Source organism: Dunckerocampus dactyliophorus, chromosome 14 (assembly GCF_027744805.1).
Source record: "Dunckerocampus dactyliophorus isolate RoL2022-P2 chromosome 14, RoL_Ddac_1.1, whole genome shotgun sequence".
NCBI classification, from domain to species: Eukaryota; Metazoa; Chordata; class Actinopteri; order Syngnathiformes; family Syngnathidae; genus Dunckerocampus; species Dunckerocampus dactyliophorus.
Window position 1 is genome coordinate 5,661,172 of NC_072832.1, and position 23,602 is coordinate 5,684,773.

A 23,602-nucleotide genomic window follows, 5' to 3' on the forward strand; every position below is an offset into this window, starting at 1 on the left:
AAAAAAATCAAACATTTCTGATTTTGTTCATCAGTGTGAACGCTGCGTGTTGGAGCACCTGGATTTCACCGCATTTCTCACCTGCTTCATAAGAGTCGAGCACGAGTCCCACGTGGAACACGATAGCAAAGGCCCCGAGGCCTGGGTCTCGCCTGACTGGCCGGGCCCAGCGTCATGTGAGATGTTGTGGGTGTGAAAGTCAAAAGAGCGAGCCATGGGAGATCAGCTCCGGGTCACCCGCTGTGAAAGGCAAGCCTTTTTGCACCGACATGAGCCTCACGTTACATCATCATAAAGCAAAAATATTCCACTTCTTCTCCCTCTCAACTCACCTCATGGTCCATAAAGTCCTGCAAAAACATCTCCGAGAGACATCTGTAAATGATCCCTCTCATGACATCTGGCGCTAAGCTAATATTCCTAACCCTTGGCGATCTTGGCAGTGGAGGAAAAGTAGATATAAATTAGAAAGCTAAATGTCATAATTCTCCCACGTGGTGCCGGGAGCGAAGACGCCTGACAAGGCGGCCGTTTCGCACATGACCGATCTGCAAATTTGGCCGACGTTAATTTACCAGGCAGCGGAAAAACGGCTGACACCTCAGAATGACACGAGCGGCGGCTGGCTGACTGGCTGGCTGACTGGCTGGCGGGGGCCAAGGTGGCGCCACCTCCGCCTCGTGCACGCGTTCAGTGATGGCTCGTAATCAGATCATAACAGATTAGCCCAGATAGAGCTTGATAATGTCAGTGCTTGCCTTGAGACGCTAAAGGAAGCAATCGGGACAAAGAGATGAAGTGCTATTAGTGATCTTGATAGCACTGTTTAGTTAACAGAAAGGAAAACAATGGTTATCTTTCTCTTTCTGAATGTATTATCCTTCTATCCTCCCTCTTACGCCCGGTACACACACACACACACACACACACACACACACACACACACACACACACAAAAAAAACAGACTTTCTAGATGTGAGAAAACCCACACATGACGATAAAAGATAGAATGCGGCGTATTAGCAGGTGAACAACTCACACTAGTAAAGACCTGGCGTGGTACCTGGTCGGACCTGTGAGAGGCAGCAGTGAGCCAGATTGTAAAAAGACGAAGAACCGAGTCATCAGTTTTATTCACACAGCGGAAATTCACGACAGAAATGATCTGAAGGTACTTTATATATGGACCAGGTCTCGATCCGGCTGAACCCACAAGTCAGTCCTCATGTCTCACTTGTGTCTTCGTGCCAGTTGATCTCGCTAGCGTGTCGTGCTCACTGTTATTTGTTCCGAGGCTCGTCCATCCTCGGCGTAGATCGCACACATCGGGATTTTCATCGTGAATATCAAACATCGTCAACATTCACGATTGTCAAAATCACCTCACGCCAAAAGATAAGTCAGGATTATCGTGAGTGATGTCATATAATTGGCCTTTGCTGACTGACATTGGTCGAAAGGAGGGGAATTGGGCTAAAATCGTCCTGATTTATCTGTATTTGTGTGTGTGCTTTGGGTGCTTTATCTGATACTCCAGTAAAGTCGTGCAGCATGAAGGAGGAATTAAAAATGAATTAGCCCAAGTGAAAGCCACCCAAGCTGAATGAGCATGGAAGTGGCTAATGCTAACAGAGCTAGTGGAAACACACGACGAAGATAGGCTAACCTACTTTTTACATTATTATGTGTTTGCTTCGTGTGTGTGTGTGTCTGTGTGTGTGTGTGTGGACAGCATGTGAGGCGACTGATAAAATATTCTTTCCCTTGGTTGGCCCCGGGGCATTTCAATTGCCCCTGGCTCCTTCCAGTCACTGGCCTGCTCCTTAATTGCCACATACACACACACATATACACATACACACACACACACACACACACACACACACACACACACACACACACACACACACAGGCTGCCGTGGTTGGAAACACACATGCATAAAGAAAGGCTGAGATATACACACACACACACACATGCACACACAGCCCAATGCACATCCATGCATGCATGCATGTTTCACACACGAATATGCACACACTGCTGCACCCCCCCCAGCCTACCACCATCCTTCATTGATTCACCCCATCCTCAACCACCCTTGCCCACCCTTCTCCTCCCTCCCTACTTCCAACTGGTTGCAGAAGAGACGTTGTTATGGCCCATGAGCAATTGGGGCCCAGAGCAGCGCTGGTGGCTTTACGTTTTTGGGGAGTTTGCTAGCTCGGCCAGGTTGGATGTGGTGGCTTGATGGCTGGAGCCTGATGATGCTCCTCATGCATTCCCAAAGATTTGGAAATGCATTTGCAGTGCTGTCAAGTGCATACCAAAGCACTTCCTATAAAAGCCAATGAAAAGCCTGATGAAAGTCTTGTCTGGAAAAGGCCTTAGCAGTATTGACTCATTTAGCATTTGATTAGCATCTTCCAGTTAACTTGAACTATCTTCCATCTGTTTCATGTCTATCGACTGCGAAACTGACCAAATCCTTGCCAAATAGTGAACCGGGCTTTTCCTCAAGTGTTTTAAGAGTGCCGAAATGGTGGTTTATATTACATTTTATCGGTGAGGCTCTTTTTTGACGGTTAGCAATGATCACAGCAGTGCAGAATCAGGCTTTTAACAATGTAGTTCCATAAGTAGCCTTGTTATAAACACGTTACAAAGGTGGCCTTTTTAAAGTCCTGGTCTTACAGGCTGACTCCATAAAGCACAGCTTCAAGTATTTTGGAAGTCTTTTACAACACTTTTCTTTATCTTCGGTCGTAATCATCTTTAATCCATCTCGTCTAAACTAACATTGGTGTCACTTCCTCGAGGCGTCAACCATGCAGCTACAACACCTTTCCTCTCTGTCTCCACCCCCCCTTCTCCAGCCGCCACTCTTCCCTTAGAAGAAATTAGCCCCAGACCTCGCCGAGGTGATTGGTATCAAATTGCGGGCAGAATGGAAATGCCGATAAAATTGGCAGCCCTTCCTCCATCTTTTTTCTCCCCCCCTGCCTTTTAGGTAACGATGGTGTGCACAGGTCAGTATGAAGGAAGGAAGGAAGGAAGGAAGGAAGGGAATTTGAGTTTTGAGTTTCCAAACGGTTGAAATATGGAGATGTTTGTCTGCCTCAACCACCTGTTCCCTCTTTGGGTGTTTTGGAATTTTCAGATTTCAGATGCCCGAGTGGAGACTTATGCTGTGTGTTTACATCAGCATCAGCTTAAGTGCTTGTATTCTGCTTTGTCATACAGTATAAATCAATACATGAGCCAATGATATCACTGGCTCAAGACTTCTCCATACACGACGTTAGGGACATCCACACAATCTAATGAGACCCAAAACAAGAGCTGTCACAGAGGTACAGTATATTATTTGAACAATGTGTGTTTGCAGTGGTGTAGCGTTGCACTACATTATACGGAGAACTGTTTCTAATATTTTGGTTATTTTAGAGCAAGGGTGTCCCAAGCAGCCATTACCGGCCCACAGCATCTTGTGATCATCTTGTCACGCGACACGTCACACGTCTCTTTACTGTCTTTGTTTGCGTGTTTCCCTCCTCTTCCCATACTTCTAATGATCCCTTCCTCCCTCCCTCGCTGGCTCAGTGGCGACGGCGAGCCATTTGCTTCTGTTTTCCCAACTCGCACGGGACGAGCCCCTGGGTTTGTTATTGTAGGCTTTGCTGAACATGAGCCGGTCTTTACGGCGGATTGGAAGCATTTGCTTCCAATGAAAATCTGCTCTTAGATTACAATGCCTCAGCTGGGCCCGGCCCGCCTTTCCACCAGGCGGACGCGCAGACGCAGACGGGGAGGGCGGGGTGCGGCTCATGGTGGAGCTGGGAGAACACGCCGTATGCTGGCTGATTCATCAATGAATAGATTGGTTAATTAGGAGACATGATTGATTATTTGTTAAGGGAGTAAACGGCAATGCATCACTAGATTGTTTCTTGTTAAACTGTAGGGGGGAAAACACCAAATGACAACCTCATCATGTGATGCTGGACATGCACGGCCGATTCCATCAATAGCTGTATAATAGCCAACAAATAGGTTGTGTCCTACTCGGGCACCTTGCCTTTGTAGTTAAATACATAAATAAATGGCATCTCTTTCCTTTATCTTGTCAAATTTGGGATATTTGATGCCGAAGGAAATTTGAAGTGTAACATAGCATGTAGCTTAACGCTAATGTAGCCTAATGCTAATCCAAACATGTTTTTTTGAACGTGTTGAGTAGATGAGGATCTAACCCAAGTCGGTGTAACCCAGCACTGTTAGTTTTTAAACCAATCTTCATTTTCTTTTCTTTTCTTTTTTTTAGAATAAAGCATTAATTAATTGAAATGTATTCATTCATTCATATTCTATGCCACATGTCCTCATTAGGGTTGCGGGGGTATGCTGGAGCCTATACCAGCTAACTTGGGGCGAGGGGCGGGGTACGACCTGGACCGGTCGCCAACCAATCGCAGCGTAATTCAAATGTAGTTTGAGGTCCATATACTCATTTTAAGAAAAAAACCTGTCAAGTCATTATTTCTTCCTGAGTGAAATCCTCGAGCATCAGTTGAATGCAGAATCCAGCTGCATGTTTATGTGATTGTATTGGATCTGCAACCTTTGGCTTACGAGCAGCTTAAGCTTTGCCAGAGTATTCTCACAGCGAGAATTTAAGTTGGAAAAATTCAGCATTATGTTACGTTCATTGGCGGATTGTTTTTGCAGTGGCACAACAAACATGGTGGACCACTTACTTTTTTGCCTTTAATACACTTTATATTGTGTATTGCACCATTTTCTTGTACCATTTAGAGCATGCATTTTATACATAACATGTGGAAGGAGAGGGATGCAATTATCAAGGAGTTAACAGCTGGAGGACAATGTGGACTCTTTAAGAAGCTAAATGATGAAAAACTTTGCATCATATGCATCTATTTTCCCAAGCCTATACCGATATGGTATTTATAGCTATCATTTTTAAAATTTAGATTTAACTGTAGTTTGTGCACACCTGGAGGGAAGAACGACTCACACAGTAAGTGTAAGTGGGATTTGCCAAACTGTACCTTTAGGTTTGTCCTGATGAAATATCATGACATCACTACTGTTAAAAAAAAAAAGTAGCGGCGGTTCAGAAGGTCAAACCATGGATCCAAGGGGTTAGCCCTTGGGTGGTCTTGTGGCAAACTTTCTGCACTTTTCAAACGCTGCGACGATGGGAACAAGCCCCGGGCCCAGGGCGTCACAGTGATGCTGGTGTTTCATGTGGCTGATAAGGTTCGATGTGTTGAAGCTCAATGTTTGCAGAGCATTTGGTACAACTAGCACGTGAAATGTCTTCCTCGGAAACAGTGAATGTTTGTTTACAAGTGAGCTCAGGGGAAGTCACAGGCAGGAGAAAGGAGCACTTGATTTAGTATGGGTAATCTCGCCTCCTAGGAGGTTTTGTTTGAATCGGTTATCTGAGCTATTTTTTAAATGTTATCTGATTTATTGGTGTGATGTCATAAATCCTTTATCGTGCACCCCTAATTATGTCGCAAATCAAATGTAAGATTGATGATTTGGAACAGTCCACGCAAATGAACAATGTGATTGTGACTGGGCTTCATTTATTCTAACTTATTTATGTTTTATTTATTATTGACAAATTATTCCTACTGTACTTGGATTTTTTATTCCCTCCTTTTCCTTAACACTGCTCAAGCTAATTATGCTGTGTTTTTAAAATTCCTACTTGCTATTGATATTTAATTTTTTTTCAACACCTTATCATCTTTTATTTACACAGGAAGCCAACAAAATTGAAATGACAAATGTAAGGTAATTCAGTGTTCTAAGTGTCGGCATGTAAAAGATGTGGTGGGTATGAACTGTCAGTCGTAGACATGGAGAAAGAGGTGGGATTGAATAAGCTCCCCTTCGTCCTACTCCTTTTCAGATGTGTTGAATTGTGCAAATGTAACCACGTGATGTTCCGTAATGTAAAATGCATGTCCGAAACAAATCAACCATACAATACCATTCATACTGATGCTAATATGTTAAGGGAATATAATGATCATGGAATAGACTACACAGTGACTGATGATGCGTTGGCATAAAACTACTGCCTACCGCCTCCACCAGCACCCTGTGCCGTCATTTGCATTCGTGTTGTTTTATCCCAAACAAATCCACCGCAGCATCACCTCAACCGGCACATCAGCGTCATTAAAAAGCCCTTCAGTATGTGTGCATATGCATCTCGCAGTCTTGTAGGCGCAAGCCGGCAGCGCTGTTGCGTATGGATCTTGGCGAGGCGCTCTGTGCTAATGGTGTATATAATTCAGGTGCCCCGCGGGCATGCTTTCAGGAATTCTTTTGCCCGAGGTAATGTGGAGCAAAGGCCCGAGTTTTAGGCCGCTGATTATTCCATTGATGCGGTAGGCTGGAAAAAGTCATCTCCAACCGGATTAGCGCCAACATCCCTATTAATTATCAATGAATCGAGGCGGTTCTGGGTTTAGCGGGGTGTCGTCTGGTGGAGCAGCTTTAGGAGTGCTTTGTGTGTAATCAATAAATAACTGCATGCTTCTTCTTACACTTTCAGCACTGATAGAGGCACGTATCCTATCGTGCTTACGTTCATTCTTGCCACTTGTTTACCGTTATTATGAAGGTCTTGCTTCTTTATGAATCCCCATAGCGACAATTAGGGAGATAGGGAGAGCTGTACGGAACGCCAGCGGTGATTGGATAGCATGCGCGTCTCTGAGAAAAGGCAGCGCTCAAAGCCCCTAAGCCGCCTCCCCTCAGGTGAGGTGAAGTGGCCTCGATATAGCGCCTTATCGAAGCCCAACAGGTCGCTGTCAGCAGCCGCGACGGCATTGTTATGAAAAGCAGCTAGCTTTGTTAGCGCTGTTTGTGCCTCCGACTTCACCCTTTTATTTGCCGCCTGGCAGCCTCCCCCCTTTTGTAGTGCCGTGTTCCTCTTTCCACCTCAAGTCAAACGGGGTGTCGCTTCAATAACTCCCCCCCACCTCAGGATAATAAAGACTAAACCTCTCATTTTCAATTCTGCGTGGGCTGGGATGGGAGAGTGGGGAAATGCGACCTTACAAGTCCTTTGTGCGTCTCTTCCTGGCACTGGCTGTGTTGTTCAAGGGGAATGAAAGGCAGGGATATTTATAAAAGTATTAAAAATGAATGCGTTCATGAGGTGCCATTTCCCCCCCGTTATTCACTTTTGCCCATTGTTGTGTCTCCGTACAAAGCCCTCCAGAATTCCTGGGAAATCGCATTTATTCCCTTTGAACGGCGAGTTTGCAGCGAATGCGGGTCGTAAACAAAACCGTCTAATCTTTTGCCTTTTCTTCCTGTATGGTTGCCTCGCAGGCGACGGGCTGGACAACAGTGTGGCCTCTCCGAGCACGGGCGACGACGACGACCCAGATAAGGAGAAGAAGCGCAACAAGAAGAGGGGCATCTTCCCCAAAGTGGCCACCAACATCATGAGAGCGTGGCTCTTCCAGCATCTAACGGTGAGTCCTCAGATGCTCTCGGCATCATTTTGTTGTTGTTTTTTTAATGCATGCAAACACCCAGGATCACAGCCCCCTTCTTCTTCCATGCTGCACATCACTATGATTTACACACACACGCACACACACACACACACACACACACACACACACACACACTCATCACACAGTCATCTGCTCCAAGTGAGGCTTGCCCCCCGGCTATAGCAGGCGTTCTGTAGACACTTTGACGGAGCTTCTTTAAAACAAATATGTCATTATTCATTGGAGACAAGGAGCAGCTCGTGATTCCAGTAACCGACCACTCTTTTTTTTTAATTTATTTTTTTTAAAATCCCGTCAACTTTGCACTTATACTTGAACTCACCCAACCCTAAATGTCACACTCGCACTATGGGCTAGCGCTTTAGCATTAGCATTTTATAGCACGGTGCACAAGTGTCATTAGTCCACCTCTAGCGTGGTGGTTTTCATCGCTGCAGGAGTCATGTTTGCATAGTGGAGTTGTAAATAAATACCAAGACAAATACAAGTAGCAGAATTACACCAAAAATACGTTGACAGGTGCTGCGTGAGCATAGGAAGAAGCTATTGCATTTTGGGGAACATCTGGATGAAGGTGATTTGTTCAAAAATAATTATGCATAAATTGATTATTTTAAAAATGACATACAAACAGTATTTTACTACCTCTCTCTACCTCGTTCGAACATCATTCCCGCTCTCTATCGCGTTTCTTCAAAAAGTAATTAAGTAATAAATGATTGCTGTTATTTGGTTTACTACGGCCTATTATTAGGCTAAAAAAATGCATATTAAAGCAAATGTTACATATTCCTGGCCTAAATTAAGCATTTTCAAGCATAAAAATGTTCTAAATGAACTGAAATAAATAAATACAATTTAAGACAATACAAGACGTTGATGAACTGTCGTCTACACTGACCCCAGGTGTCACTGGTAACATGCACCAGACTTGATCACCAACGACAGGCCTTCATGATTCTATAATTATGTATCGCACAACAGGCACAATAAAAATAATAACAATAATGACTAATAACAATAGTCATCATCATGATATTTATAGAAACACACACAAGCATGAGTCTTATTTGTGTCTCTCAAATGACTTATTTTATCTACTATATTGGGTAATATGAGTGTAAAGGTGACTATAGGGGTGTTATTTCATGTCTACAAGGCTCTAATAATGGTAAAAATCAAATTTAAAAAGTCCTAAACAGGTTTTCTAAACTCTCTAAACTCTAAAGTCATTTGTTAATGAATGAATTTCTGAAAAAACACGATATAACGAGGGAGCGATAATGGAACCACGGCATTGTGAGGCATGGCTGTACATGGGTGAAGGAACGCAAAAATGCGTTTCTGCCTTGGTGGAGGTCACCTGTGTGACATCCTAGTTAATATGTTTTCATTTCAGCATTGATAAAACCTTGTAATTCACAGTTGAAAAGGTAGAGATACGGTACCCTGGTCTTGGCACCAAGCGATTACTGGTAAAATTATGAATTTCAAAATACAATTAAATGTATATATTAAAAATTATTACAATTATTTAAAAAATGTAAACCACAAAATACTGAACTCCTGAGTCAATCTAAATGTAAACTAGCCTTAAAAACCTAAACGGAGTCAATACATAGCGACAGCAGCAATGTACGTAGATGTACGTAGAGCGCAGCAGGTTTGGGGGGGAAAAACCAAAACAAATCTCATGCTAGCTAAGACTTCAAAGTCGTCTATCGGCGTTAATGTTCCTGTTGCTTCACTTGGAGGTAGAATGTCATCAGGAAACAAAGGATTTCATTCGTTGAGGGAGGCCTTCTTGCAAGTTCCCTCACCCTCATGATTGTTCCACAAGCATTCACAAGAAGCTGATTCTTCATTTGGTGTGAACAAAATCTTTGTAATAATTCCAAAGAAGTCTTTCACGAGTGTTGTTATACTTGGTTTTTGTGTGTGGTGTGGACTCGGAAACGCTGTCATGAAGGCAGCAGCAGCCTCATTTATATAACGTGCACAACTTTTTTTTTTTTAATACTGTATCCCCATCAATTTGATGGCAGTGCTTTGGGGTTAACGCCACACTCGCTTGCTGCACATCAGGCCTTTAGGATAGAATCCACATTTGAGGGGTCCACCATTATCTTTCAAGTGTGTTTTAATAATTTAGCAACAGATGCATAAAACGCGGAGATGATGCAGCAAAAACTAGACTAGAGCATAAAGTGTTTGGAGACCCACCTCGGTGTATTTTCTCTTATTCCCCTCCCTCACATTTGGCCCCTCAGGGGAGTCACCATTGTGCCTGAGCGGAGGGGAAGGTGGGTGGTGAGATGAAGCTGGTGCCATCAGGGTAAGTGGGAGGTGGCTTTCATGCAGTTGCTTCTTGAAATGGTTTCAAGCAGGAAAAGTGGTGAGATTTTTAGAAGCGGTTTTACAGGAAGGTGGTATCAAAGGAACGCTCTTGTAGTGTTAATGAATGTTGCAATGTGTTGCTTGGATGGGAGACGGAGATGCTGGAAGCAAGAACGACGGGTAACACAGTGAGCATCCCCAATGAGATTAGGTCTTTTGTGGATTTTTTTTTTTTATTGCGTTTTGGCCGCTCTGCTGGTGTCCTAACGGTACCGTGCTCAACTTCACTGGGCTGCTTCTTGGAAATGTGGCAAAACAACCAAAGCCTGGAACGCCATTGCATAACTGTCCTGGTAGCTCATTGCAACGCCAGCGCCGGCCTCTGAGGAGGAAACATGGTACAGCCTGCTTCAAACCCTACCCCCGAACTCCCCTCCTTTCATCCAAATGGTCTTTTCTTGTTTAATTTAACAAGAATGAGTAGTAAATGAAAGCGCGGGCCTCCAATCCCCTAACGCGCGCTGCATGCGCTCTGCCCTCCGCTCCCCTATGAAAAGGCAATTTGTGAAATTATGTGATAGAGTAATTAGATGGAATTCACAACCCCCCACCACCTCTCTGCTCCCCACCCGTTCATGGCTGCCTTCCTCCTTATACGCCAGGCAGGGAGGGGGGGCGGTGGTGGCGGCGGCGGCGGCGGCATGGGGTGTGTTAGCGTATTAGCTGGCAGCCTGAGACTCGATCTCGTACACATTATCGCTAACGCTCCCACTCCTGGCTCTCCTCCCTCTCTATTTGTACACACAGGCGGCGTAACGAGAGGCAGCCGCGATCGCAGCTCGTAAAAGAAGCCAGCCCGCAAACTCCCCACCACCACCACCATCACCACCGCCACCTCTTTTCTCCCTTTTAAAACGTATAAAATGCACCAACAGAGCGCATTAAAAAAATCCAACTGGAAGGCATAATCCGCCGCTAATACAATTAGAGGCTAATTTAACCGCTTGTGTACACACATGTACCCCCTATTCCTAGCTCGCAGCACACTCAGCGACAGGCAGGCAGCGATGTTTTGAACAGAAACAGGTGTGAAAAGCGACATAATTCATTTCTGCGCTGGCACAGGAGGCCTGGAGTCAGGCTGCCGTGGAAGAACCAATCCACAATGCTTCCATGGAGACGTCATGCTTAAAAGCCACACAGCTAGCATGCTGAAGGGTGTACTCTTACCGTGTCCGGGCCCACTTCACACTTCAAGTTTGGCTAGTGTGAGCACACAGATCCATGCTTAGACTCCGATCACTCGCTGTCCTTTGGCACGATGGGAAGAGGTGGGCCCGTGCGCACCGTAGCCCAGTCCTGGCACGACTGTAATGCAATTGCTACTCACAGCTTCTTAATAATAACCGACACATTTCTTAAAAAAATAAATCAATAGACTCAAAATCATCCACAAGTCAAACCCACAGCAACTACATTGATGTGCGTAATAAAGACCTGTCATTTAATGAATTGCTCTTCTCACAAGTCATTGGCCGCCGCCACCTTCCACATTAGAAATAATCAGATTGAATCAAAAAAGGACTGGAAATAATCCACAAAGTCATAGAAATAGTATGGCACAAGCAAACGGGCCACAGCACGAGTTTGAGTGCAGTGTAGTCAAGCGATCGCGCCGTCCCACTTCATAACAAAAGACTCAAAATAATCCAAAAGTCCGCTGGCTCACCCATGACTACATTCATGTGCATAATAATGACATGTTGTTTAATTAATGTAATTAATGACAGCTGCCACCTTGCACAATATATATATATATATATATATATATATATATAAATAAACCGAACGACTTCAAATAAGACTGGAAATAATCCACAAAGACATGAAGTTGCAGCAGTGTCTAATTGATAGAACACGTAAATGGGCCCTAGCATGAATGCTCGGTATGAACACAGCCCAGTGATGGTCAGGAGAGGCTGCGGAAAGTCCAGTACGGAACGAGTGGCCTTATGCGAGTACACCCTAAAACTAGAAGCACATCTACACAATCATCTGCACAATTCCGTTTTTAGTGACAAAACGAAGCAGCACTTTAGCAGCAGGCAAACAGCCACTTAACAGGAATTTATTCTTCCTCTCACGCTGCCAATGCGTATGACGATGAGGATGGGTCGACCTGGGACGGGGTGGTTTATCTGGTGCCTGATCACAGAAGATATGCCAAGACTCCTCTGGGCAGCTCGACAGGACTTTTGAGGTCAGAGTTCGCTGCCGCCTCAGAGCCGTAAGTCTGCTGCGGTTTATTGCCGGAGTCTCGTCGTGTCATCACCGCGGTCACCTGAGGCAAGGCTGCCAGCAACCGAGAGCAGTTCATCGTCCCTGGGTGTTATCGTTTTGGACATTTCTGTTTTTATTGCACAGAACGGGGATGTCCACAACCGATGACTGGATGGCAGGTGTGTCAAACTCATTTTCATTGAGGGCCACATCGCAGTTACGGCTGCCCTCCAAGGGCCACTTGTAACTGTCAGTTTTTATGAATCTAAATATGAATATAACCTCATAATATTATTACACAGTTGCCCATGCATTAGATTATTATATTTTTACTAACAAATTGATGGATAACTTGCTTGGAAATGAGAAGTGAAGTGAGAATGTCATGGTGACAAGCAGACATTCAAGTATTTGTTTTTGAAAACCGCTTGGAATATCTTGCTGCATGATTAGATCATACTGACGTTTAGAAGAACCGCATGCAGTGCAATTTTCTGTCAAAATGACACATAAAATAAATTTAGAAGGGCAAAGGTGAAGTGCATTATTGACATGCATTATTCCAAGGGTTTCGAGGGCCGCATAAAACGATGTGGCGGGCCACATCTGGCCCCCGGGCCTTGTGTTTGACACCTGTGCTCTATGGACAAAAGCATTTTTAGCCAATCAGGGTTGGATTAGAGCCCTTAGTTCCTCGTCATTCGTCATCTTAACTCAACTCTGGAAAAGTCAGAAATTTCGAGGCTTCAACATGGAAAAAGGCTTTGCAGCAGTGTTGCTCATGTAACGCTCCAAAGAGTCACCAAACAGCAATGGTGGCAATGAAGACACACTAAAATAGACTATTTAAAGGTTGCATATTTTTGTATTTTGCTTCAATTTTAAATACTGTCCGTCAGAGATGCCGCGATAGCGTGTTGTCCAAAGTCTAGCGTTGATGCTGGAATTATGACATTTTAAAAGTGCTTTTAGAAAGCCCTACTGGGAACGCGCAGACTGTTTTGTGTGTCTGCAGTTTTAATGCTAATGGCTGTGTTTGTACACACCTGTCTCCGACAGTGTGTGTGTCTCGAAGAAGCACTATTGTGTACTTTATCCACTTTTTACATACACAGCGTCGCTCGTTTATCGCAGGTAATTGGTTCCAGACCCGACCGCAATAAGTGAATTTCCGCAAAGTAGGATTCAATATTAATAAATGGAATATTTTTGTATTTAGAGCATAGAAAACTTTTGAAATAAATCTTTTACCATTAGTAGAGCCCTGTAGACATGAGATAACACCCCTACAGTCACCTTTACACTCCTATTATTATTTGTTTTCATCGCATTGATAATGCGCAGGCTACTGGATCACTGCAGGGACACGTGATGGCCACAGCTTTAAGCATAGCATGCTAGCAGCTAACCAGTTAGCCTCCACTTTATTTATTCTAAAGTTAAGAAAGGGTTTCAAACAGAGTGGGGAAGAAGGACAACGTAACAAGCCCAAAACGTACCACTTCCACATGGAATGGGAGGAGGAGTTTGTTTCACCCCATGAAAAGTGTGAGGGAGAAGATAGATTTTTCTAGCATTCAATGCTCTTAAACCAGCTCTAGAGACATACTGTATATTACTGTTAAAACGTCATCCAAAGTCACTTTTGCATCATCGGGGATCAATAGGGGCCAGTAGGCCATATTGGAGTCGGACCGTGGGGAGCTCCACTATGAATAGAGCTGACCTCAAGCCTTTCAAACACCGTTGAGATGAACTACAATGCCGATAACAAGCAAGTAGACCCTCATCAGTGACCTCACAAATGTCTTCCTAGTAAAGTGGAAGCTATACTTTCCTTTTCACTTCCTGTAAGTGGATGTCCACATGTCCCATGATGAGACAAAGAGGGAAGGAGACAGAAGAGCGTCAGCTGACCGCTCTGTCCTTAACTTCATAAATAACAACAAAGACACGATGTCAATCTTGTCGTGTCTCGGCCTCCAATTCGGCCTGGTGTCTCCGATTAGATCCTAATCCAATCTAAGTGGCGGACAGCATCCGAGGCGCCAGCGTCCTCCTGCTTTTCAAAGAGCTCCTCAGAGACGACAGACAGGCGCGTACATGTGCCAAAGGCCTGGCATGACGGCGTGACGTAACCCGGCGTCAGAGCGCGGCCACGGAACAAGTCGCTGTTTTTCTCGGGCTTTTACTCGATTTGAGAGGCTTTATCTGTGGCAATGGAATTGGCTCTGGGCTCTGTCTGTCTCTATGCGTGTGCGTGTGCGTGTGCGTGTGAGTGTGCTTGAAGATGCTGCTGTCCTTGCTTTGGCAGGATGACTTGAAGATATCAAAAGCTGCTTGGTGTCCACAGAGGAGCCAGCTGAGTCAACCTGACTGCTTCCAACCCCCACGTTGGCCCACACCTTGTAATGGAAACATCATCAATTATCCCTCTTGACAGGCCCTAGAGACCAAAGGCAGACAAGGCCTCTTTTTTTGTTTTTTGGGGAGGGGGACATCTTTTTGTTGACTGACCCACTGGCATGCATGCATGCACACACACACACACACACACACACACACACACACACACACGCTTGCTTTTGTTTGTGTATTAAAAGACAATGAGACGATGAGCCATCTTGTAGAGGAGGCTATATAGTGACCCATGGGACCTTGCATGGCGCCCCTCATACAGGGAGTACTGGGAGTGAGTCTGAAGGGTGTTGGGATGGTGTTGGGGGGGACTGGCGGTTTTAGTATGACCAGGGCAGAGGGTATCCAGCGGTCCTGACACGGATTCCTGAAAGGCCATCTGTTCCATGATTGATGGACGGAATGATGGATGGACCTGCCTGCCCTCCTTTTAAAGGACCCAAAGACCTTTATGGGGTCAAGGAACCATATTTGGTGACCCAAGTGGGAGTTCACAATGGACCCCATATGACAGCCAAAAAACAGAGGAAAAAATCCACCCTCCCTACATCGCGGTTCGAACATCGCTCCCTCATTCTATCGTGGTTTTCAGACATTAATTAACAGATGACCGCTGTTTCCTGGTTCACTACAGCCTAGTACGTATTAGTCAGAAAATATGCATTTAAGCAAATTGTACGTCTTTTTTCCCCAAACTGAGCATTTTGAAGCATAAAAATAGCTAAATGAATGTCACCAAGTGTCAGTAATTGTTCGCTGAGACCACCACCGAAGCACCAGACGTGAACAACTGGCTTTTATTGCAGGTTTAAATTAGCTCACAACAGGCACACTAATAATAATAAAAGCAATCATAATAACAACACGGGTTACTGTTACGACCATAGCCCACAACGAGCTAAAACTCAACTCTCAACCCCCCCAGCGTCACTTCCTGTCCGCTATCGATTCAGCTCTCAATTTAAATGGCTTATTTTCTCTGATTATATCTACTTTATTGGGCAATACGAATGCAAAGGTGACTATATGGGTGTTATTTAGAAAATACATATTTACAAAATCTGTGATAACTATGAAAATATTCCATTTATAAAGAAGGAACCATATTTCAAGGAAATTCACTTTCCGCATATATATACAAAACAAAAAAAAATATATGTATGTATGATGATGATACAAATAATAGTAATAATAACAATAATAATAATAATACATAATACATAATACAAAGCTATAAGTATAATTCCTACTTCTTGCAATCCATAGGGTTAAAGTCCATTTCCAGCTGTGTAATTTTTGCGTTTGGCAAATAGTATCTTAGCATGATGCACACATGCCCTCCAGAGCAAACTTTCACAAATCTCTGTGGCCAGAAAATCTTTGACCCAAACTTACTGAAATACATCACGTTTGGCCACATTATCAACCTATAAATGACATTTATCGCAACAAAAAATACGATGCGTTCGGTGATGAATGAAATAGCTTACAGACAATTAATGACCTAATAAAAACGAAGTCTGTGACGCCTTGCTGGACCACTCACATTTAATTCAGTCAAGTTTTAGGAACATATTCGCCATCATGAGGCTTCCCCTTGTATCATGTCAGAGTTGGGAAAGTATGAAAGTGTTCAGCCTGTGATTTCATTGCTGAGCGTGATTGATGGCTTCATGCTCATGCGCTCTTTCACACCAGCCCTCGCTTTCATTATCAGCCGTGTGTTATCAGCATGTGTGTGTGGGAAGGCCTGATAACTCTGAAGTGACACATCATTCTTGCTTTGGCGACATGTATACTGTAGCGAGAGAGTTATAACGCACACACGCACACACAGCGGAGTCAGCTGTGACATCAGTGCATGGGTGCGGTGTGGAGTTCCCCACCATCGCTGTGGTATTTATTGGAGAGTGAGTGGCAAGCTGAAGTGTGGAAGAGCCAGCGGGAAAATGTGGCCACACATTAGCGATTAGCTTGACAGAACACTGATGTGAAAGTAGAATGGAACTCAGGAGAGACCTCTGCCAAGGCTGAACCATCCTACAAATAGTCCTTCAATGATGCACACCTGCTGTTAATGTCATTAAGATTCATTCGTATTGAGAAATGAATCCTTACTCGAATTTAATGTTTTTTCCCCGCTTGGTTCATGCTCTACCCTACATGAAGGTTAGTAGAAATTCATCAAGTACTGTACTTGAATACTTTTTATTGACTGCAGCAAAGCACTCTTTTTTTTTTTTACATTAAAACTCCAAAAGTTGACAGGCTTTGAAGAAAGTTTGGCATAGCCTTTGTGTGTGTGTGTGTGTGTGTGTGTGTGTGTGTGTGTGTGTGTCACGGTTGTGTTCAGCCAGCTAGCGATATATTAACCCTGCTTAGTGTGAAATCACATTAGCGCTAGCTGTTAGCCGCCATCCATTAAAGGCTGTTTGGTGATCCGGAGGATTTTGAGGATCTTTTCTGGCTGGAGTCAGCACGCGGCTCAGGACCTCAGACTTATACTGTGTGTGTGTGTGTGTGTGTGTGTGTGTGTGTGTATATATACACACATAGTATATACTGTATGTATATACTCCAATGCTGTAGCCTGTCCCCCCACACATGCTGTACATTTGCTGCATGTGTCATTGCGTATTCACTTGTGTTATTTATGTGTCTGCGTGCATGACTTTGTTTGTAGATGCGTGCAGGACGCTGCGACTTTGACTTCCCGATAACGTGTTTTCACGGCCGCTCGACTTATTTACCAATTCGGCTGTGTTGGATCTTGTCCGTGAGACTTCTCGTAGCCCTTACACTTATCCCTGCAACACCGTAAGAGTCTCTTATTGTTAATGCATGTCCTACACTTTCCATCTCTGTGCCTTTCCATCATGTGCTAAAGCTCTCTGCGTCTATCAGGTCAGGTGTGGGGGGATTCATGTGAAGAAATCTGTTCCAGGGTCAAACTGTGGCGATTACAGCAGCTTTAGTAATTCATGTAACATTTTAACACTCACATTAAAATGAACACGTAAGCACAGTGAAAGATTCAAAAAGGTGTACTGCAAACTTTGTTTGCTTTGCTTTTTTAACACACAAGTGCAAAACGAAGTGAAGCAGTGTTAACCGTATGAGTCCGGTAACATTCTAACACGCTTAGTGTACAAAAGAGTAATTAACCAATGTAGATATTAACATGTAAATGCAACAAAAGACTCAAAAAGACGTCACGCGAACACAATTTGAGTCCCTTTTCAGTGTCACACAAGCGTAAAAAGAAGTGAAGCCGTGTTAATAGTATAAAAGAGTAGTAATAACTAAACACTTAACTGTCACACAAGTGTAACAGTTAGTCCATCGCTGTAAATATGAATACCTGCACACAATAACAAACCCAAAATGGCGCAATACGAACTTAGTTTGCATCACTTTCTCTTTTTTTGGGCATGTTTAAGTGTAAAAAGAAGCAAAACTGATATTTGTATAACACTTAACTACTGCACAAGTGTAACAATAAATTAACTGCTGTTTAAATGAACACAGTAACACACTCAAAAGGTGTAACACTCGGAAATGAAGTGTCAGACGTGTAAAAAGAAGCAAAGCATTCTACGCTAACAAGTCAGGACACATATGGTGCTGCCGGAGCTACTTGATCCTTTGATGCTCGCTGAGTTTTGTGCTACTTTGGAGGCACATTATTCCCAGATTTTGGTCAAACTCAAAAGGGTACTACTTGTGTGGCGTACGACTTTAGGCTGTACACTGTAATGGCAAACGTTTAGGACTAACATGTGATCGAAGGTCTGCAGGAAATCATTGTAAGTCATTGCAAAGTGATGGGAACTATGGCTTTTGATGGTTTGTGTTCAGTGTTGTGAGAGGATTCCTGCACGCAGTCAAGCAGGCTGTGAATGCAGACGAGCATGAAGTCATGCTGGACATGAGTTGGACACAGCTGAGGGCTAAAGGGCTGGTAGCATGGAGCAGGGAGGTGGACAAAGTTCAAATAAGTAAATAAATAAATAAATAAATTCTTCATGCTGTTGCTGAAAACCTTTCATGTGCCCTCTTCTCCCTGCATTGGCGAGGCTAGAGCGTGTTGGGTGGAGGCGGTAGGTTGGGTGCTGCTCACTTGTTTGTTACAACGGATTAGCTCATTGATTTGTAAAAGCGGTGCACTGATGGAGAAGATGAGGAGACAGGAAGAAGCAGGAGAGCTCTGGCACTCCATGGATGGAAACATGGGACTTAACAGCAAGAGGAGGCGAATGGAAGGAAAATAAAAAAGGGTGGGGGGATGGTAGTGTAGCGTGAGAAAGCATCGCCAAAAGCTAAAAATAGAGCAGATGGATGGAAAGGGCAGGGACAGGTGAGAAGATGAGATGTACTCTGAATGAGATCTTTTTATACTCCACACGGCATCAGGGAGCAGCTGTAAAATTACCTCACCTACTTTTCCTACTTTTCACAAACGCCCCCACCCCACGGGGTGCGGGGTAGGCCAACGGTGGGTTTCTAATTAAAACGTCAGGGGCAAAAGGGTAATTATGGTAATAATATTGCCAAGGTTATTAGAGCATTCAGCGCTGCCCAAATTGCTTCCTGCGAGGGATCATTCGTGATGTCACGTTTGCTTCAAAGTCACGTGGAATGTTTTGGATTCAGCCCCCCAACCCCCAAGACTCTCAAATAGACACCCCACAACCAAAGGACATTTTTACCAGACTTGGTTATCTTCATTTGTTCCACTTGTCGCACTTGTTTGGCTGCTGGAAAGAGGTGGGCCGAAGCCCCCGCCTTGCATCATGGCAACAAACAGAGCAGTAATACAGTGTTATATTATGAAGTGACGGCACTTGCAATCAGGCAATCAGGTGTATGCGTTACAGCACTGGTGTCCAAAGTGCGACCTGGGGGCCATTTTTATTGGTCCTTGGCACGTTCTAAAAACCTAATTTAACAAGAAAACACACTAAACACTAAAAATGCACTTTTTCACTTTTATCACAAAGCTTAGATACTATTTTTTTCTTATCCTATGAGGTTATTTAGATTTTATCTACAAGTACATGTGTTCATTTCATAAACATCAAAGCCCTTCCTGGAAAAGGTTCAGACACTCTACTCCCCCTTGGATCACCTCTGATGACCCGAAAGCACTTTTTTTTTTTAAACTCAGCACCATTTTATAATGTTAGCCATGACTTGCCAACACATTACATGCTGATCAAACATAATTCATCCTTTTCATGTAACAAAAAATGTGTTGTTGTGATACAAGACGCTATTAGACGACAGTAACACTTACTAGTACTAGTTTGACAGGTTTTATGTAAAGAAGGCATGCACAACAATGGTAACATTGTTAATGTGAAGCTTAGCGATGGCGCCATGCTGCTGCTCTAAAGGGCATCCCACTGTTACCTCTCTGGTCTCGCTAAGATGACGCCTCCCAGCTCCGCCGGTCCGGCCCCTTGAGGCGGCACACCTCCAGCTGCGGCGCAGCTCGACGCGAGTGCCGATTGCTTTGGAGTGCCTCCCCTCGCTCAAATAGGCAGTAATTACGGGCTTAAAGAGGTTTAGTGGTCCAGCAAACTACATAATCACCCCTTGAATTAGCCCCCGCTCATCAGCTTCAGTCCAGCGAGCAGCGACTAGCACCCGCTAGCGAGACCTTTTATTGCGCTGCGGCAGGTGTTGTGAAACATCCGTCCAGCCTTGATAAATACCCACCCTCACCCCCGAGCTGGAGTCAGGAGCACTAACGAAGCACGCCCTCGTTTTTAGTGAAGCGAGGTGTAAAGTCGCACAATGTGCCGTGCCAAACCTTGACTGTTGCTGTTCGTGTGCATACATGTTGTAATATTCAGTATTTATGGAGCCCCACCCACCTTACAGCACAGCACAGCACAGCACAGCCAGACCTTTAGCTTTTCAACAAGACAAACGACGCTGATGATCAATTAGTGGAAGATGAGATGCCGTGCATCGGCTAATCCGCTTTGCACGAGAGCGCAAACACACTTTTCCACACTCGGCTAACTAGATTTATGCGGAACGCTCCGAGACTTCCCTAAACCAACAAAAGCTGTTTTTTGGAGAGCGAAAAAGTGCTCATTAATGAATGAAAACATCTGTTTTTTTTCCGTGGGCTTTATCTCCTGGAGACATGGAAAGACTGGATGACAGTGTCAATTGTAGCATGTGTGTTCATGTTGTTGAATTATGCATGTTACAAGCTAGCAAGAGATGTTTAAGCACATTTTTTGTGTTATTATTATTATTATTATTATTTTTGTTTCTAGTCTACTCAAATCTCTTTTGTTGTTTTGCATTGGAGCAGGCCGAATCAGAGGAAATGAGGTTAGGAGAGGGGTTCTGTTTTTCTTTACTGTTGTTCTCTCATTTTGTTGTCTCTCTTTCTTTCCTTTAATCCTTTTTTTTTTCCTCTCTGGGCCGGCTTTGTCGCTGCTGCCTAATGAAGGCCAAGGGATGCCGGCGGACGCCAACTACAGACAGAGGAATTTGCAGTGGCGTTCGTGCTCTCTTGCAAACAGAGGACGCAGCGTCCACTGGATGGGAGTGGAGCTTATATTTGGAAGGCTTGTTCTAAAAAGTCTGCACTTGCTCAGCGTTCTGGCCTTTAGTTGCTAGCATAACAATGTGCTCACCTCCCCAAATATTTAAGGTAATCTCATACTGGCCTAGCGGCAGCCAGGATACGCTCCCAAGTAAACAGTGTGTTTCTCAGTGTAGAGCACGCCAACTTGTATGTGTGTGTGTTGTGTATCTAACCCTACAGCCAAAAAAGGCCCCCGGATTAGTCGTCTGGGAGAAGGCCTGCTGCCGCTTGGCCAGAAGAAGTCAGTAGCACACCTGCCAAGTCGACAAGCAGGAATCAATTCGCGCTTTCTCTTTAGACCCCTCTTGGCATATAATTCAACTTTGGTCCTCGAGGCAGTGCAGAGTCACTGCAGGGTCAATTGAAGAGGCAGTCTGACCTACGCTTTGAGTGTAGTATCATGCTAAGGAAGTTTGCATTAGCTTTTTTGTTGAAATACCCGAGGTGTGGACTCGAGTCACAATTTTGATGACTTTGGACTTGACGATATCATCAAAGTCTCGCCTCCGACTTTAGTTTCATGACTTCAAAATACCTGAGATTTTTAGTGAGTGTGTTTAGTAAAATGTGTCCCATCGCTACGTAATTCCCAGCTTTACCTCTATTAACATCCAATCAGGCTTAAGAACAAAGTGGGGGGGTTACGTGTTACTGTTACGCAATCAATGGGGAACAGATTCTGATGACATTTCTTGAGTGCCGTCAACTCAAGCCAAAGAACAAACTGACCAAATCTGTAATCTGTTGTTGTGTTTTTGACAAGAAACTCTGAGCTGATTTCTATTCAACTTTAGGATGATTTTACTAAACCTTTGCCAAAGATACAAAAAGTCACGACATAGACAAGGACAGCTGGCTCAATTTGAAGATTAAATATTACAAAATATCACGTATCAGCCAGATATGTGCTTTACTGGCTGTTTTTATGTTATTGATTTAATGTAATAAGAATAAAATAACCTAAAAAATATAAATATTTTATGCAATAAATGAAAAAATATATAAATATAAATAAATACCACTACTAATTAAAATATATATGGGGGATAAAATGGTGTTTTTGTGGTATAATATAGCATTTATTGTACATTATTAGCTATTATTGTACATTTTTGCTATGCAGTGTCACCTGTCCATTTCAGCGTTGTGTACTAATACTTTTGGTCATATTTGAATCCAAAATGTGATCTCGTTCATGTCACTTTGTCGCTTGAACAAAGTGTGACCAAGCGGTAAAGCCAAGCAATGAGCAGCCTTGCATTGGTAACAAGTTGTTTACTGCAGTTGTTGTTGATGCCTGGTGGCAAAGACGACCATCTGCTGGCGAAGCGTCTCCAAACAGCCCACGTTGTGCGCTGTCATGTCCTCTGCTGGAGCGACATCGCATGTCTGTGACGCCATATGATTTGTTTCCCTCCCTTCCTCCGCTCTCGGGTGTTTCGTACTCGCTGGCTGATTTTTAAAAGGTAATGTGGCGTGTCAGGCCCTTTTTTAATAGGGGAGCTCTCTGGCTTTAAATAGAAAGGCGATATCACCACAGCGCTAGTAAGCAAGGAAGCTGCAGCTCCGAGGATGGACTTCAACACCAGTGGAGGTGTTATAGATGGAATAAAAGTTTGACAACTTTGAAATACGTCACGCTAATATCACAGCATTGTTTGCAGTCAGCACTTCTGTTTCTTGTCAAGGCAAATACAAGGACTCTTTTTGGCATTTCCAGCGGGAGGGAGCTTGGTTGTGCTGACGACGCGAGAGGAAATTTGTGAAGACTTAATAACTTTTATTGTATTCCTTTTTTACGGAGTCATTTTTATGAAGTCATGGTTATACTATATCCTCCTCATACTGGATGTCAATTTTACACTGTCAGCGTGGAATTCCCCCAATGTGGGAAAAATCTTATCCTATCACGATAAAAAAAAAACATCCCCTCTTGCGCCAGAGAATGAAACATATGACACATAGTTGGTAGTTACCTCCCTCAAGGAATGGAGGTGCGAAAACGCAGCTTAATCCATTTCCAGGAAAGTTTGTGGATGGGTAGAACCAAGGAACAACTAGTTAAATTCCGGTGCTTGTCCAAAAAGTTAAAAAAACAAAAACACACACACACAATAGTCTGTGAAAATGTCATGTTGAAGGCTTTTCTTATACCTACTTTTGTTACTAATTATCTTGAAGCATAACTAGAATGCTGCTAAGTACAGTACAGACCTTCCCTAACATTAGCTGGCTACGTCCTGGTTCATGGAGGACGATGTAATACGTTACTCATCGACGAGGGCTCCTATCGTTTGCATTCTGGGACGGGCAGACAACTGTAGTGGCTCAAGTAGGGGAAAAAGTTGAAATAAATTGCATTTTTAAATCCTAAATTTAAGTGG

The 23,602-nt window shown here is 43.8% G+C and overlaps 1 protein-coding gene across 1 annotated transcript in view; it reads left to right on the top strand.

Moving 5' to 3' along the window:
* Window positions 1-23,602, top strand: part of LOC129194393 (homeobox protein Meis1) — an 86,433-nt gene that overhangs the window by 33,582 nt on the left and 29,249 nt on the right. The window contains exon 8 of the mRNA XM_054799602.1: window positions 7,383-7,528. Coding sequence (XP_054655577.1) covers window positions 7,383-7,528 — 146 coding nt within the window. The remainder of the gene's footprint in view (window positions 1-7,382; window positions 7,529-23,602) is intronic.